Source organism: Colias croceus, chromosome 21 (assembly GCF_905220415.1).
Source record: "Colias croceus chromosome 21, ilColCroc2.1".
In the NCBI taxonomy this organism is placed as follows: Eukaryota; Metazoa; Arthropoda; class Insecta; order Lepidoptera; family Pieridae; genus Colias; species Colias croceus.
In genome coordinates, this window is record NC_059557.1 from 8670349 (window position 1) to 8688509 (window position 18161).

Here is an 18161-nt window from a genome sequence, read left to right on the forward strand (position 1 = left end):
AATGAATAAAAAACTTACAATTTACTTTACTAACACATTCCTATTATTTAACAAATATTATTTGTACGGAACTTCAATGAATATAATTTCTGACCCTCCGTATTAGGAGCCTCCTACCGCAGTAGGTATTAGGCTCTGACCAAAATCATGCCTCCGTATTAGAGAAAATCGACCTGACTATATAAATATTTTTTTAAAATAAGAAATATCATGAAAATAAACATAGACTCAACAGCAGTACAAAATTTAAGTTCCACTTTTAACGATAAAGTGATTTGGCACCTTAAGAAAGACTTACAAATGCTTATTTTTGATACTTACTTTCAAATGTTGCGAAATACCTCCGTATTAGGTGCTTTTACCTTACCTATCGATAAAGCATTTGGGCGCAATAGATTTTTTAAAGATAAAAATTTCACAAAATTTAAGCTAGCACATTATTGCATTTGATTTAATCTCCTACAAATCTATTTGCGCTGTTCATATTAAATGCTAAGTAAGTACTATCAATTATCATGGGTATTGGTATTTTAAAAGATAGACAAGTCAAACCAGAAACTTTTTCCTTAAGTTTTCTAAGGCTCACTGTATACTCAAGCTAAATTTTATGAATCCATACAATCATATTTTATTTATCAATAATTAATAACAGTATGATAATATTATACTCAAATTAATATACTGATTCATGAGTAACTACTTGTATTGTGCAATAAAACATGTCAAGTAGGTAATAAGTCATAATTTCAAATCACAGGCATAGAGCAGAGTGGCGCAGTGGAAGCGTGCTGGGCCCATAACCCAGAGGTCCGTGGATCGAAACCACGCTCTGCTAGACTCCTTTTTTATTTTTATTTTTCTCTCATACAGAATATATTGTAAAAAGTCGATCTTTTTTTTTAATAGTTTTATCAATATATAGTTTTTACTTTATCGTAGATCAATAGCTGAGTATTATACATTTTTTATAGTACCTAGTATGTACTTGAATGACGCGTTCTGAAATCACCTTATCTATAACCTTGATAAAGTTATACCTAATAGATTCAAAACTCAACATATAAAACTACTAGGTAGATACTGATAAAGGTAAAAGGTTTTTTGATTTTAAGTGAAGTAGCATATAAATCAAGAAATATGTAACGCCTCTCACGAAAATTACAATCTTTCCTTAGTTCAGAGTGTAGTCATATATTATGATGTATCATGTAGGTACTTAGGAACGAAGGATCGCGATCCAGTACCTAGTGCACACTAAAAGTTTTGCGTTTCTAGCCACCCATAAATGTTTGAATTTTGAATGTTATATTTTTTTAACCTATGAAGTCTCATAAGTTGAGGAAAAAAAAATTTGGCTGGAAGCTCGTGTCAATTTTTTTTTATCTCAAGTTGAAGTCCGTTGTCCGTAGCAAAAACGGAACTAACACGAAACAATTTTAGGGCGATGATTTTTGATGATTTTAAAAGTTCGTTTTCTCCGAAAGCTTGCACTGCACGCCTTCAAAATACTTTTGGGAGGGAAGCACCTTATTTGAGCACTGTAAGGCATTGATATGCTGAATTTCATCGCGGCCGTGTTTCTCTTCATGATGAAAGTCGTGAAGGTCGACCCTCAACTGCGATCACGGAGGAAAATATGGCTACCATCAGACGACTAATTTAAGAAAATTGCCATATCACTTATTAGGAGATTCGAGGACATCTGGGGATTGGTATGAGACAAATTCAGAAAATTTTACATGAACATTTCAAAGTTAGGAAGCTTGGTTGCCGGTGAATTGCTCCCAAACTCACTCCAGAACAAAAACGACATCGAGTAGATTGGTGTTAAGAAATGCAATTAAAGTACAATTACGGACATTCTAATGCCGTGTATAATATCGTGACAGGACATGAAATATGTATATATGGTTATATTCCAGAAAGAAAACACCAATATTCTTTGTGGGTGTTTGAAAGTGACAGCAAACCAACCAAATTGAGGCAGGCGAGAAGGGTTGGCAAACAAATGATTGCATTATTTTTCTCTTAGACGAATCCTGTCTGCACTATCCCACTTGAGTAACAAAAGACTGTTAATGCCGAGTGGTACACCACTATTTTTTGCCCAATGTCTTAGAAAAAATAAGAGAAAAGCGACCTAGAAGTCGCATCTTGTTGCACCATGACAGTGCTTCGGCGCACACCGCGAACAAAACAAAGTCATTTTTGGCTACTGAAAACATAGAGCACGTGACTCATGCCGCACGCAGTCCTAACCTAGAACCTTGCGATTTCTTCCTTTTCCCAAAAATCTATGATTCAATGAGTGGTTCGACATTTACGAGGCCAGAAGAGGCCGTGGTTGCTTTCAAACAGCACGCAGAAAACATACCCTCAGACCAATGGTCCTCATGTTTCCAGAAATGTTTTGAACGGATGAAAAAGTGTTTTAAATGTAACGGAGAATACTTTAAAAAGTAGTAAATATAATATTGGACAAATAAATTGTTTTGTTTATTAGTTACGCAAAACTTTCAGTGTGGCCCACGTATAACCTATTTAAGTGAACAATACACTGGTAATTAACAACAGATGGTCACAAATCATGCACCATCCACAATGGTTGGCAATCTGCCAACGAAGGCACGAGACACAAAGACATCTTTGTTCAAATACACAAATATCGGGCAAACATCACGTTTCAACGAATCCCTAATTTATCACCTCGTCACATTGTTGCAGATTATTGTTTAGAGCGATCGTTTCCTACCACTGAGAGAAATTTTAGTGACCAAGCCAAGACCAAGCAATGACCTATCATCTAATATTATGTACCTGTAGATGTGGTAGTGTAGAAATTTCCTTCTGTTATGCGCACAGGTTATGCGCTTGTGTAGGTGATGTGTAAAATAAAACTATATTATTCTACCTCTCAGTTTAGCTTAGATTAATGATATTGGTTAATAAAATCAAGCAAATCTTTTAATTATTGAAAATATCCTTGTTTTCATACATACAGAAATAATACCACTGAATAACTCAATATTACAGTACTCCAAAAGTGATAATGCGCATAGAAATCTTCATCACAGTTCGGTAACTGTCATATTCCCGGAGCGTCCGAAGATGATATGTATATAGAGTGGTTAAATGCATTTTCTTTATGCATAATTTAGTAAAATTTGTTGAGGCAAATCAAATACATTTTGGAAATACGACAATTAGCGAAGATTTGCATGCGCATTATTAATTTTGGAGTACTGTATACTGGTTTATAGGTAGTAAATCTCTCACTAGATTATAAGCTGTCCAAATGTTATGAGATGTGAGACAAAATTATTTACAATTTAACTAACAACTAACAAAATTTCAAAATAAATCGTTTTATAAATAAATAGAAATTGCATACAAATAGTGAACTAAGCACTTCCTGGTAAGCTTTAAGCTCCGTGTCCTACTGAAATAGAGAAAACGAAATAAAACAAAACATTCCAAACTTGTAAAATATATTTCCCATATTAACATCAGAAAAAGATATAAAAACCTGTGATATAATACAAATGTTCTCGTATCAGAATATCGCAGTGTGGATTACTATCTTGGCAGCACACCAAACCATTTCAGTCAGGTTATATGATATTTTTTAAACGTAAAAATACGTAATAAAGCGCGATAGTAAGGTTGTTTAAATTGGTTAACATCAAACAACTTCTAGGTAATTTCTTAATTATGTTCATATTTGTTTGCAAAGAACAATAATTAAAAATTGCAAATATTATGTTATTTCACAATTCAAAAGTCTGCTGATTATAGTTAGATATACAAGATAGATAGATAGACATGTTTGATGTTTCAAGATACTGTACATTATTGTCAATCAAATAATGTCTCGAAGTAGTAGCATATATTTTGTGAGATTTTTTGTTCATTTGTCAAATTCATGTTCACATCATTGTATATTCCAATTACTGCACAAAATTCTTCTCATTTCCTCCATCAGTACAACCGTTCCCCATCATACGGGGCCCCATCGAGCTCCGGCTGCCTGGTGCCCTCGGGCGGGAGGCCCCAGCGCGGCCGGCACCCGTTGTGAGCGTGGTACCGCGGGATGCGGTCATCGCGTACCATCTCGTAGGCTAGACGGGCTATACCGTGTTGGTACTCGGATAGACCTGTCTTGTAGAGGCAGGGGCGGACGTAGCCGAGAACTGGAAGAGATTTATTGATGTTATAATTTATGATAGGTAAATTTCAAAACTGCAATATTCCGAATGTCAGGTAGGTAAGTTGGTAAGTATATGACACGTTTTCTATATCAGTCTAAGAAGAAGAAGAAGTATGTATGATCTGGACTTTTTTAGAAACACAAATCTTATGAAAAGAATTAAGTTAACATTGGTCGTAATTTACTTTTATAAATCACATAGCCAAGGCTAGTGAAAACTGGGGCAAGTACATAGATTGGTTGAGAAGTAGATATAAAAAAAAATTGAAAACATCGTATAGGTAACTACGTCGCTTTTTACATCGACATGTCACTCAAATACTTTTCTAATTACGTTTGTGTCAGAATAGTAAATTACAAATAGACACATCAACAGCTAATGCTGACGTTGTTTTGTAAATATTCACGGTTTCAAAACAACAGAAGAATGGGATAAAAATAAAGATATTTACTGAAACCTTCATTAAAGACTAAAAAAAATCATGTAACGCTTCACTATATCACGCATAGAAGTTGTTATTATCGGCGATAATATTGACAATTACACATGACCCGTTGTATAAGCAATTTACCAAACATCTCATTCAATTCAAATCAGATATATTACAGTACAGCATCATCGAACCTGTCACAAACATATTAATATATACTAATTATCATTTCATAAACACGATCACATCACAATGTGGCTCATTGTGCACATAAATACAAAACAAACATGCAATACTTACATAGTACAATCGCCCGGATAGAATGCAAAACAATGAATACAGTATTATTAAAAATCAGGTGAGATTATATCAGTTAGCGAGCTTTAGCTTGTATAGACTACAGGCCCATGTTGAAAAAGTTATGGGTCATTTGAACCACCAGGTGACCTATCTAGAACGATATAAGAGCATAAAATAATGAGATTCAGCACTATGCCGTCTCATCTGCACTGAGTTGGACAGCACTTGTGAGCTGTCCAACTCAGTACAGATGAGAATTCAAAAGTGCAGGTAGTTACTCTACATTTTGCACTCAGTCATCTGCACAGAGTTGGACAGCTTACAAGTGACGGCATAGTGCTGAATCTTATTATTGTATGCTCTTATATCGTTCTAAATAGGTCACCTGGTGGTTCAAATGACCCATAACTTTTTCAGCATGGGCCTTTAGTCTAGTAGTTGCTAGTTACGATATCGACTATCGTCTCGAAAACTCTACAATTGGTACTGTCATTAAAACTAATTTTGCTTAGCTAAGTTAAACCAAATTTCTATGACACTAAAAAGTACAGCTAATTCGGTACTAACAACTTAAAAAGCAGATTTTGATCGATTCTTTTTTGCTAAGTATAACTTGTAATTTTTATGTCAATTACCTAGGTACGTAACAATATTCTGATACTGAAAAGGTAAATAAATATTTTATCTTAACTACACATATTCAACGATGTCTAGGTAGGTACGTCTACTATTTTCCAAAGAAACAAAAACTAACTTCTAAAATGCGTTTTCAACGGCTCCAAAGTCGGTTTATTCATGTCCCGTTCATACAGCTCTTTCGCGACCTTCATCAGCTCCGTGTCTTTGATGGCCAGCTTCGCGGCTGGTGGCGGAGGCTCGTCAGACACCTGCTTCTCTGCCTTGCATGTTGGACGCTTCTTTTCACGCGGTTTGAAGGGACGGGTTTTGAATTCTTAGATGAAATAAACAGGATTTGGCCTTTACAAATGTTTAAGAGGTTTCGTGTTTTTAAAGAATTATTAACAGCTTACATTAAAATGTCTATTACGTCTATTATAAGGAAATACCTATAAAACAACCATGAGTAGGTACACTCTGTTTGTCTGTGTTTATTCTATCTGAATTACGTAACGACTGGACCGATGTTGATAGGAATTACACTGACTACTTTAAAGGATATAACATGTACATCTATCGTAATATAGTAAATTAAAAAGTAATATAAGCTATATTTATATGAGAAATTTTACCTTGAGACAAATGCGCACAGTAATCGTTAAAATACGTCGACTGACCGCGCAGGCTCCTCATCGTGTCCTTTATGAACTTTTCTATCTCTTCGTCCGTCCATGCTTTCTATAAATTTACTGGAATTCTTATGTATTTCATTAACATACAAAAATACATTATATTCAGTTTTTGATACATTTAACTAGGTACTAAAAGTCTATTATATAAAGTCGTAACTAATTAAATATCTAAGTATATGCAGTTAAATAAAATGATTACCTAAGGCTAAATGAAATTTAACTATTTGTAAATCTATACTTAATATTATAAAGCTAAAGAGTTTGTTTGTTTGTTTGTTTGAATGCGCTAATCTCAGGAACTACTGGTCCGATTTGAAAAATTCTTTCGGTCTTAGATAGCCCATTTATCGAGGAAGGTCCTGTTCGTCTTAGGGCTATCACCCTAAGACAAACAGGAGCGGAGCAATGCGGGTGAATTCGCCCGGCACAGCTAGTGTAGTATATTTTATAATCGACTGTAATAATATCACCAAATTTTATATTGTTGAGTTTATTTTGTACTATTTTTTATGTGTGTGTTTTTTATTCTAAAATAAATGTATTAAACATTACAATAGTGTTTTATTTATGTATAGTTAATAAAGTAAGCGTGCTGCGTGTGTAGGTATCCTTACATCTTCCGAACCAACTCTCGGATCCAACCATTTGCCTTCGAATTTTGCCCACCTCAATTCAGGTCGACACCTGCAGCAATCGTCATTGGTTTTATTTAAAAGCAGATGATAATATTACATAGTATGATGTATTTATTTTTTCTTTTCTGACTTTCCTTAATTTAATCGATGCAGAGATTAATGATGATCTTATTAAACATAGACAGTAGGTAGGATATAAAATGCAAAATCTTCTATAACGTAATAAAGTCAAGCTATATCTAAAAATCTATACATATAATAAATCTGTAGAAGGGTCAATTCTGTACATTGAAAATATTGAAAAAATAAATAGCAGGGGGTGTTACTGGATCGATACCAAACCCAAATATGTGATTAAAAAAATTTTTGTCTGTCTGTCTGTCTGTCTGTCTGTCTGTCTGTATGTGAAGGCATCACGTGAAAACTAGCGGTTGGATTTCGATGAAACTTGGTATAATTATACCTTATTATCCTGGGCGTAAAATAGGATACTTTTTATCCTGGAAAAATACGTAGAAAAAAATTAATCTTAATTTTTCAGTTTTATCCATAGACGTTGTTCCGTAGAACCGCGAACACACGTTGCGTATTATTATAGGCCTAGCCGTATTTGGGAATTGGGTCCAATAGATATTTATAAGATGTTATTGACAGAGGTACTCAAAATGGAGAAATAACCATCCACGCGAAGACCGACATCCGCGCGGACGGAGTCGCGGGCGGAAGCTAGTACAACATAAATCATGTAATTTATAATTATTTCATTAAATTCGACCTACTCGAAACATCATCACAATATACCTAGTAGGTTACCACTGTACAAGTGGGGTCTCTATAAATAAGTAGGTATCACTTAACTTATAATCATATTATACTATAGGAGAACGTTGTAGGAGATAGCCCTCAAATTTTGTGCAACAGAAATTTTGTAGTCTATATTTATACTCTACCATACTTACATCTGCGTCTTCCTGATGGGATGCTGCCGGAACTCATCAAAATATTCCGTTAGAAAAGACATTTTCACACATAAATTTTATTCCCAAAATCGTAATACGCTTATCAAAATAGATTTAATTGACACATTATTGACTGATTGTTTCAAAACTAATGTTTTTTTTTTAGTTCGGAAATTATAATTTATAACGTTTTCCAAACTTTTGCTTTGTGCGGCTAATACAATATTGTAGAAACGTTGAAACAACTGTAATATCTATGTTCAACAATAAGACTGATGTTATGACTAATTTCGATTACAAATTTCTTTCAGTTCCAAGCTTTCATGGCATTGCATGTTTGTGATTTGCTTTCGTAGTCAACATTTGGTTGTCTGATAATGTATAACGTTTTTATTGAACAGGTTACTAGCTTTTTCCCGCGGGTGCGCCCGCTTTGTTTAAACTTATCAAATTATACACAAAAACCATCCTCTTGAACCATCTTAGCTTATGAAAAATACCACATCAAAATCCTTGCACATTTTAAAGATTTAATCATACCTAGAGATGGACATGCAGCGGCTTTGTTTTATACTATGTAGGTAGTGATGGAGTTTATTCAATGTTGTCCAGTGTCCTTAAAATAGCAATCATTCTTATCACTTATTTTTCTAATTCGTTTTTTTTTTTGAACAATTTAAGTAAGTATGTAGAGAAATTTATAGAGCAGATTAAAGAAGTCTATATTATCGATGTGATTGCCTAAAGTTAGTACCTACTATGTAAATGAATCGCTACAAGCACTAATATGTAACGTATAAAAATCCACATTCCATTACAAATCAACATAAAGGTAGATAAAAAGAGAAAAGAGCGTAGAGCGTAGACGTATATTATAATTGACAACACATGACATTGAAAATAAAATTAAACCAAATGTTTCTAACTCCTGAGATATAAAACTCATAATAAGCCAGTCGTACGTACAATTTTTATGCGGCTCGGTGGCCGCACACTGCCGTGACCGTGCTACGTAAATCGGAACGATATTTTTGGATACCACTAATTTGTCGTACATCGTTCGAAGGTCATTATCGTTCTCAAATCAATCCAAGGTTGACGACGACTGCTCACGATTGATTTATTAAAAGTTTATAGCATAAAAAGGTTGAAGTGGATGCTATCGTTAATTTTAGTTATGTAATGACAAGCAATTAATGTTTGTATTGCATGTAGATTCAGTATTGATTTACAATTATGACGTCTACTTTAAAATAAGCCTATTTAATAATATAAAATGAATCGCCAATTTGTTTGTAAGCGCAAAACTCGAAAACGAGTAGGTAGTTTTGGAATGGGATTGTTTATCGTTATCGTTAATTCTTTTTTTTACCAATATTCCTTGAAGTACGAAGATGGTTCTAATGGAAAGAAAACGCAAATATGTACCACGGGCGAAACCAGGGCGGACCGCTAGTAAGCATTTAAAAATTCGTAAAAATAGAATTTACAGTTATGTAGTAAGGTATCGAATTTAGACTAGAGACCGAAAGGGCTGAAAAATTATACTTTGTACTTTCTACTCAGTAGTGTTGTAAAAATGCATGTAACGATTAACTTCCATAATGCTAAGCATCATTATGTTTAAAAAAAATTATCGCTTCTATAAATGAAAAAGCCATTTCTCTACACATAAATATAAGGAATGCAAGTAGGTATGTAGGTATAAGTCATGGAATAACTAGAGTTCTCCTCCTAACTTGATCTCCATTTAAAAATTAGCTACAGAGGTAAGAAATCACAGGTAATAAGTAAAATAAAACAACCAACATTATATTAAAACTATTTATTATTCTTATACGTAACATACAAGTGATTTTATTTATTCGACATTTTTACATTAAACAAAACAAGATTTGCAACATTCAAACGGTGCCATATACTTAAAATTAGCTATGTCTTACTTTATTGAAAATATATTAAATACATAATGAAAAATTAATTTTTAAAAACGAAAATCATTGTGTAAAACAAAAGTTTCATAGTTTTACTGTATTTATTAATTACGAGTTTGATTTGAGTTATGCACCAATCTACTTTGTATTCACGAAGATATATATCAAACAAATTCTCAAACATTCTTCTTTAATTTATTAAAAATGGGAATTTATTCTCAAATTGTTAAGGCCGTTAATAACAGAACTTTAAACAAAGGGCAAACGGCAGTTACAACATTACTGAATTAATGTAATATTTTTAGAAGTATTTATAGTGTTGCCTTGAAATTTGTTCTGTTATAAAACGACCTATAAAAGCTCATTATACTACGTTTTGGTCATTTGGGAATTTCCTTAAAACGATTGCAAAAATTGACACTTATACAAGGAACACACGGAATTTTTATAACTAAATGATAAGATTTTCTTTATATAATTTATTGTTTTATTGGGTGTAATTATAATTAATATTAGATCAAAAAAATATTATAATTATTCGCTCATTTATTTGTATTTATCTACCGTTAATTTGGTAATAAAATCTTAGATTCATGTTCATAGTAAATAGCAACTAAAAGTCTTGTCATTTAATTTATGAAATCTTTTTCATCGTCCAACTGAATCCATATTTAATCTATTTCACTCTTACTTTTTCTTTTTATCTTTTTCATATTAAACAAGTAAATGCATTGAGTTTAATCATCGCGTGACACAAAACTTGCGTTCTAGTCAAAATACACCAACCATCTTATTACAAAACACAGGTCCAAAACCATGGTCTAAGTTTATTACAAATCATGTTTACGTTAAACCATAGCCAAATACGGTCGAAACGGACAAGTTTAAACCTCGGTAGACGTATAATGTGTCTTTATAGTCTGTATTTATGTTTTAAAAGTGAAACTTTTATTGTCGTCTCAAAGTTTGTCTGTGTGTCCTATATGTCGCGTGACGATCGGCCGCGAAACTAAAAAACATTAGTTTAACTTCTACTATTGAAAAAAAAGATTCACTTTTGCCATGTTTCATAAAACCACACAATTTTATTACACGGTAAGTCAAGTACAGATCAAAATTTGCAACCGGCGACCCCCATTAGAATCTAGCCCTTATGTACACGGCAGCAACGTCGTGATTCGCGTAGCCGAGCCGTTTCGCGTGTTTGAATATCTCGTTGGTCGTGGCCGTGAGGGGGAGGGACTGTTCCAACGCGTCCCCGAGCCCGAGGGCCAACTTGAGGTCCTTCTGCATGTGGCTGAGCGGCTGGTGCGTGGAGTACGACGACTCGATCATCGCTGGAATAAGAGAAATTAATTTTATTACATATTCATACAAAAGTTTTCGTTATTTAGTTTTTACTAGATTTCCGCCCGCGGCTTCGCCCGCGTTTGCAAAGGAAAACCCGCATAGTTCCCGTTCCCGTGGGATTCACGGGATAAAAACTAGAGATGCACCGAATATTCGATTCCTATCCGGTATCCGGCTTATCCGGCCCTTTTTTACTATCCGGCCGGATACCGGATGGAAATGTACTATCTGGCCGGATACCGGATAGTAAAATTGGTAGATTTTATAAATAGAATCGAAATAAAGACAGTTGTAATTGAAGCTTTTTATTATTTTTAACGAAATTTTTTTTCACTGACACGATAAAAGTGTCTCTACCAAGAACTGTGACCGCGCGAACGTTCACTACGAAACAAGTCAAAACCTGCACTGCACAGGCGGCGTGCCGGTGCGCGACACGCACCTACGAAACTCAAAATGCCGTCGGCCGAATATTCGGCGGCCGGATACCGAACATTCGGCTGGTGGTCAGGCCGAACATCCGGTATCCGGTATCCGGCCAAACAACTATTCGTTGCATCTCTAATAAAAACTATCCTTTGTGTTAATCCAAGTTACCCTCTATATGTGTGCTAAATTTCATTGTAATCGGTTCAGTAGTTTTTACGTGAAAGAGTAACAAACATCCATACATCCATACAAACTTTCGCATTTATAATATTAGTAGGATTAGTTACAACATTATAGCCAAATATAAATATTAACTAGTTAAAGTGTAATGGAGGTACAATAGCGCCTGCAGCTGTAGAACTTGCAGCTATAGTAGCGCCTGCAGCTGTAGAACTTGCAGCTATAGCAGCACTTGCAGCTGTAGAACTTGCAGCTATAGCAGCGCCTGCAGCTGTAGAACTTGCAGCTATAGCAGCGCCTGCAGCTGTAGAACTTGCAGCTATAGTAGCGCCAGCAGCTGTAGAACTTGCAGCTATAGCAGCACTTGCAGCTGTAGAACTTGCAGCTATAGCAGCGCCTGCAGCTGTAGAACTTGCAGCTATAGTAGCGCCAGCAGCTGTAGAACTTGCAGCTACAGCAGTGCCTGCAGCTGTAGAACTTGCAGCTATAGCAGCGCCTGCATCTGTAGAACTTGCAGCTATAGCAGCGCCTGCATCTATAGAACTTGCAGCTACACCTTTCGCAGCTAAAGCACTTGGGGCTGGTGCACACTCACCGCGGCCCTTTCAGTATGAGGTGCGGCGAGGCGAGCGGCGTGAGCGCCAGCACGTCGAGCAGGTCGGCCTGGCTGAGCCCCGCGCGGTCGGCCAGCGCCAGCCCCTCGGCCAGCGCGGCCAGCGACACGCCGCCCACACCTGCAGCTACACAGCTACAGCGCCAGCACTAGGGGCTGGTGCACACTCACCGCGGCCCTTCAGTATGAGGTGCGGCGAGGCGAGCGGCGTGAGCGCCAGCACGTCGAGCAGGTCGGCCTGGCTGAGCCCCGCGCGGTCGGCCAGCGCCAGCCCCTCGGCCAGCGCGGCCAGCGACACGCCGCCCACCACCTGCAGCACCGAGTTCATCTTCGACGCGTTGCCGATGTCGCCTGGAAACGGAGTGCGGTTCATTATCCTTTTATATTTAATAGCTAGCGGTCCGCCCCGGCTTCGCCCGTGGTACATATTTCGCAATAAAAGGTAGCCATGTTCTTTCTCAGGGTCTAAAGATTGTCTGTGCCAAATTTCATCAAAATCGGTCCAGTAGTATATGAGCCTATTCATTACAATCAAACAAACAAAGTTTTCTTCTTTATAATATTATTAGTGTAGATTTACTCACTAAAAACAACAAAACAGATAATTTTTTGCGTTTTACACATAAAATATGCTCTGAATTCGACGAGCCATTCGATATCGTCTACCATGATCATGTAATGCACAAACTTGAAAAAATAATATTAAAACAATGTGTCGTATAATATTACTGGTTGCACATTGCATAGTGTTATGAATGTTAACTAAGAAGTATCAATAAATAAAAAGTAAAACCTAAATTACAACGCATAACTTCATATGGAGTACCACAGGGTTCGCATTTAGTTCCATTATTATATTTTATAGTTTCTTTAAACTTTTTCTATAAAACAAAATTAAACCGTAAACGTACGTACGTAATTTATGAAAGCTTATGGTGCTGTAGAACTGAATATCAGTTAATAACAGGGCATGATTGGGTTAGTATTTTCTAATAAAGATTTTGCTCGAAAGACGAAGTTCGAATCGCGCTTCGTAATGGATTTTTTTATATTCTTTAAGAACGTTTATTAATAAAGCATTATAATGCTATAAAATTAAAAATATCACAAAAACACATTGTTTTATCTCAACTAGCACACAAAAAATCGGACAAATGCACTACTACCAAGGTAAAACGAGTTCTTGCTCATCGCCTTGAAGCACGACTGGCAGTCGTCGAACAGCGTGCGGTCGCCCGCCGCCAGGATTATCAATGTGCCCTCTTCCGCTTGCGTCTTTGAGCCTTGGATCTGGAAATGCGACAATTTTATTATTATTACACATTTTACTGACAATTAACCAAAAAAATCCATACTAATATTATAAATGCGAAAGTAACTGTCTGTCTGTCTGTTACTCAATCACGCCTAAACTACTGAACCAATTTTCATGAAATTTGGTATGGAGATATTTTGCTACCCGAGAAAGGACATAGGCTACTATTTATCACGGAAAAATGACGCAATCCCGGAAATCCCACGGGAACGGGAGCTATGCGGGTTTTTCTTTGACTGCGCGGGCGAAGCCGCGGGCGGAAACCTAGTATACAGCAGCACGATTGCCGTTCACTTTAAACACATAAAACAATACAATATTTAAATGGACAAAACAGATGAGGCATTTTGAAGTCTCTTTTGATTAAATATTTAAGTTTTTAGATATTAATTAAACCTGAACATATTGATGTATTACTAACTGCTAAAGTATCATATATACCACAATTTATTATCGTATATCATTAATTCTGAAATGCATATTTTTAGTTATTATCAAGACAAACTTCGAAACTGTCCCGATTTTAGCCCACAAAACTCTAATACAACAGCAGCTTTATAGCAAAAAGGCTTTATCATCCACCCCATATCGAACTATTTTCTACCAAAACTAACCTGCGCCTCCAAGTACCGTCCTCCCTTGCCGCTGATCGCCTCAACGATGTCGTGCGACGTGTCCGCATCTATGGACGTCATCTCCACGTAACCCTTGCCTTCTAGCGTTGGACAGTGTAGCACGCCACAGTTGCCGAACACCATCTTTGAAATAATTATGTTCTAGATATAATTTTTTTGCTATTAAACTTTTGAGACAATAGAAGTGTAAGTGCTAGCGCGCAAGAGCAACTTTTGCCTCCGCAACTATTTTGTCTCTCCCATCAACTCTATGGGCTAGTAAGAAAGTGCGCGCACGTACCGACGCAACTCCCCATAGACAAAATTGTTGCGGAGACAAAAGTTGGTCTTGCGCGCTAGCTCTAGATGTCTTCGTTACAAGAAGAAGAGTAGATGGAACTACTAAACTAGCTTCTTTTTACTTGAGTAATAATATAATGTGTGTCAAGCATCTAATACAATTTGAATATATTTAACAGATGCACAGTTTATTATAGTGTAATTAATGTGTGTATACTCGTATAGTGACCATTATTTACGTTTCTTGATTAAGGCAATCAGAGATGAGTTACTTATAACCTATATGATGTGAATTAAAAAAGAAGTATTTAATTGACACTTCGAGTTCAGTTGATTGGGCAATTATATTTGTATCAAGGATTTGCTTCGCTTTCTAACGTGGTATATTTTAGGATGTCGAGGCTAATAATTTTTGATCTGGCATTTAAGATACCAACTATGTGGTAGTTTCATAGATTATTAAGGACACTTTTTTCAATTACCTCCTTAGCCGCCTGAGGGTCTGCTACGCACGAGAAGGTGATATCAGCCTCCTCCACCACATCACACGGCGTCACCGCTATCGTCGCACCAACCTTCTCGAAGTCTTTGCACTGGAAGTAAAAGATATTACCATTAATCGTGTTTCAAGATTCGAATTATGTATCGTTAATTACTCAGTAAAGATGTATAATAATATATTACTGAAGGGCGGTCATTAATTATTGTAATTTTGTTATGAAAATCAGGATGCATTATACTATTTCATCTAATTGATATAATAATCCCAATTATCGTTAATTAAAATCCAGAGCATTTTGTAAAAAAGTTTATAAATATTCTGCTAAAAAAACATGATTTTTTTTTAAAACAGTAGAAAATTTACATAAGCATTATTGTCGATTTAATAACAGCGCCATCTATCGCAACTTTGACAAAACAACTTCACCAATAGTTGCGACAGATGGCGCCACGCGCTTTCAGTCCTAGACGAATCGATAGCAAGCCACGCGAACGCTCCCCGCGTCAACGACCGCCCGCACCGTGCGCGGCCATTTTGATAACGGCTCTTTCCCGCCACACACGAGTCACGCACAATTGAACACGGTGCACTCGCCTATACTGAATTCCGAGTCATATGCATACGACACGCTGCCAGTTGGAAACCGTTTTTGTCGTTACATCCCAGTATCAACATGCGGTATTCCGAAACATGTAGTTCCTACAGAGTTTTGGTAACAATAGTCAATGTTATCATGGCACAAATCGTTGTGCGATTCGTAACAGCTGTTATGCTCGACAATGACTTGACTTTTTTGTAACGGGAAAACACGCTCGTAAATCATAATTATATGGACAAGACTACGCCTGCTTTGATTGCGGTTAGGTCATATGTGTTAACTGTAAATGCCTTAAGTAATATAGGATAATATATTATAAAAGCGAAAGTATGTTTGTCTCGGTGCCGGTCTGTTGTATAATGCAATAATAGTTTTTGGCTCAAAACAAAGGATTATACGACTGTTTTTAATACAAATTCTTAGACATCATCATCAATTAGAAAAATGTATTCGTCTTAAATGTTCGATGGACAATGTTATTGTTGCAGTATATTTTTAGAAGGACAAAAGGTCATACCCATAATACAACGATGCACTTGTGATGTAAATTATTAATTTACGACGACTAAAATGCATGCGTCATTTGATATTGACTCTGAATTCCCAATCATAACTTTCATACAAGTATATTTATAGAATTACAATTCGCAGCTTTCGTTTCATGATTTCCCCATTTGGAAATAAAGAAAGACCGTAAACAAGGAAGGTAATACTTACAGAATTAACATAACCTAACCACATTACTTTATTCATAAAGGTCCTACTGGACATTAAAAACCTAAAACCACCCTTAATGCTTTATGGTACCTAATATCTCAAAAGAACAGCAAAGAAACTGCATTACCCTAAAAGAAAAGCAAATCAAACTTGTCCAAGTTATTTCCATCTACCTACCATATTTCCTTGTGTAATTCTGTCAAAACTTCGCTGTTATCGCACGTATCCCGTGACCTTCAAATGGCAAGTTCAAAGAGATCCATTCAGGAAGCTATTCCTGTTAGATATAAATATTTATGTCACAGTCGATCGTTAAGTATTGAACCATCGACGTCTGGCGACTGCGAAGGTGACTCAATGTTTGGACAGTCTTTCTGCTAATTTAATAGTATCTATGTCATCTGATCATCTCGCAAAACTCCGAGATTCGATACATTTGCAATGATATATATGTATATTGTATAAACATATTGCAACCGATAAGGCTATCACGTTGCGTGTGCTCCACGTGTCCTCGGTTATTTTAGTGTTAAATTACATGTGTTTAGTAGTCAAATAAGATAATTTATAAAGGTAATAATTAGATACTTCACGCAAATCGTTTCCTAATAATCTGCCACGAAAATACTGAACCAATACGTAAAGTGCTATATTCATAATACAACAGGAAAAATTCAATATTTTTACAATAAAATGAACGAATGTATTAATAATAAAACACCCAAGTAGGTCAGTAATTGTCGGCCGTCTATCCCCCGACCCTTTATACCTTTGATAGCTCCCTGGAAGCTTTCAATTTTAATAATAAAGCAGGAAGCTACTTTAAACATTTAAAAAGTCGTCATTTACACCCGAAAGCGTATATAAATATTCAATTCCAGTTGTTTAAAGGTAAATAATGACGTATTTTTACGATACGTGTTAAAATAACACCTTAATTATGGAAACAAAAAAATAAATGAACGAAAATGGCAAAATACATCACATAACTCAGAAATTACATGTTAATGTATTCAGCATTTAGTGGCATTATACTTTGGCTTTCATATTATTGTGTAACAGAAAATTGGAAATAATTATTATCGTACTTAACATAACAACGCGTGGTTAAAGCTAATTACTTTGGAATATAATCAATAGAATAATTTTTGCGCTACAATGAAAGACTGTACATTTAGCAAACTGCAGTGTAATATAATACTTATTTATCTTTACACTAATATAAATCCTGCATGTTATAAAAAGTGTAGTTTAAAAGATACAGTAGGGATTAAGAAAGTTCCTTAGACAATAGTTACTATGACAAAAACAGTGCCAGTATTTTCCGCGACATAACATGAAAAGGGACATTCACAAACCGACCGGGAAAGACGGTATCTGATAACTAGGAAGCAAAAACATCGGCCGATGTTTATTACAACATCCGCAATAACTATATCTCTATCTAGTCTATCTTTAGTTGACCACGTCCAGCAAGAAATGACTATAGGATATCTTTATTATGATTTATAGCGTTATTTTTACACGCTTTATATTAGCTTCACCTGTATGTTTGTAACCGACTTCTTTGGGCGCGATTTTGAACCACTTTAAACGGCCAGATTTCGTTCAAACTTTGTAGATTTATTGAGGACCGATGACAATACACTAATTTGATAAAATTTTCTATTTTTTAGTTCAGTTTTCTATAAAAAGCGTGTTTTTTAGTTTTTTTAAACTATTATTATTTACAACTCAACTCAGGGAGGGAATGGAATTTGTCCTGTA

General features: G+C 35.7%; 2 protein-coding genes and 1 non-coding gene across 6 annotated transcripts in view; 1 reads left to right on the forward strand and 2 right to left on the reverse strand.

The window, feature by feature from the left end:
* The first annotated feature begins 763 nt into the window (after nt 1-763).
* On the forward strand, nt 764-835 carry Trnam-cau. The gene has a single exon. It is a non-coding gene; the product is annotated as a tRNA-Met (tRNA).
* Nucleotides 836-3838: 3003 nt separating this feature from the next.
* On the reverse strand, nt 3839-7937 carry LOC123701366. Its single transcript, XM_045648802.1, has 5 exons — nt 7843-7937; nt 6863-6932; nt 6189-6294; nt 5693-5890; nt 3839-4190 (listed from the first exon to the last, which is right to left on the reverse strand). The coding sequence occupies exons 1-5, from the start codon at nt 7902-7904 to the stop codon at nt 3979-3981; spliced, it is 648 nt and encodes a 215-aa protein (XP_045504758.1). The 5' UTR covers nt 7905-7937; the 3' UTR covers nt 3839-3978.
* A 1715-nt stretch (nt 7938-9652) lies between these two features.
* The window catches only part of LOC123701486 (putative oxidoreductase GLYR1 homolog), a 56782-nt gene continuing 48273 nt past the window's right edge, over nt 9653-18161 (reverse strand). For 2 of the 4 annotated variants that reach the window (XM_045648981.1, XM_045648978.1), the window contains exons 8-12: nt 15060-15170; nt 14278-14421; nt 13512-13638; nt 12520-12699; nt 9653-11113 (exon numbers count right to left, since the gene is read on the reverse strand). In XM_045648981.1, the coding sequence (XP_045504937.1) occupies nt 10914-11113; nt 12520-12699; nt 13512-13638; nt 14278-14421; nt 15060-15170 (762 nt within the window). In that variant the 3' untranslated portion in view covers nt 9653-10913. Of the gene's footprint in view, nt 11114-12330; nt 12435-12519; nt 12700-13511; nt 13639-14277; nt 14422-15059; nt 15171-18161 lie in introns of all 4 variants that reach the window. The other 2 variants (XM_045648980.1, XM_045648979.1) reach the window with 2 other exon arrangements.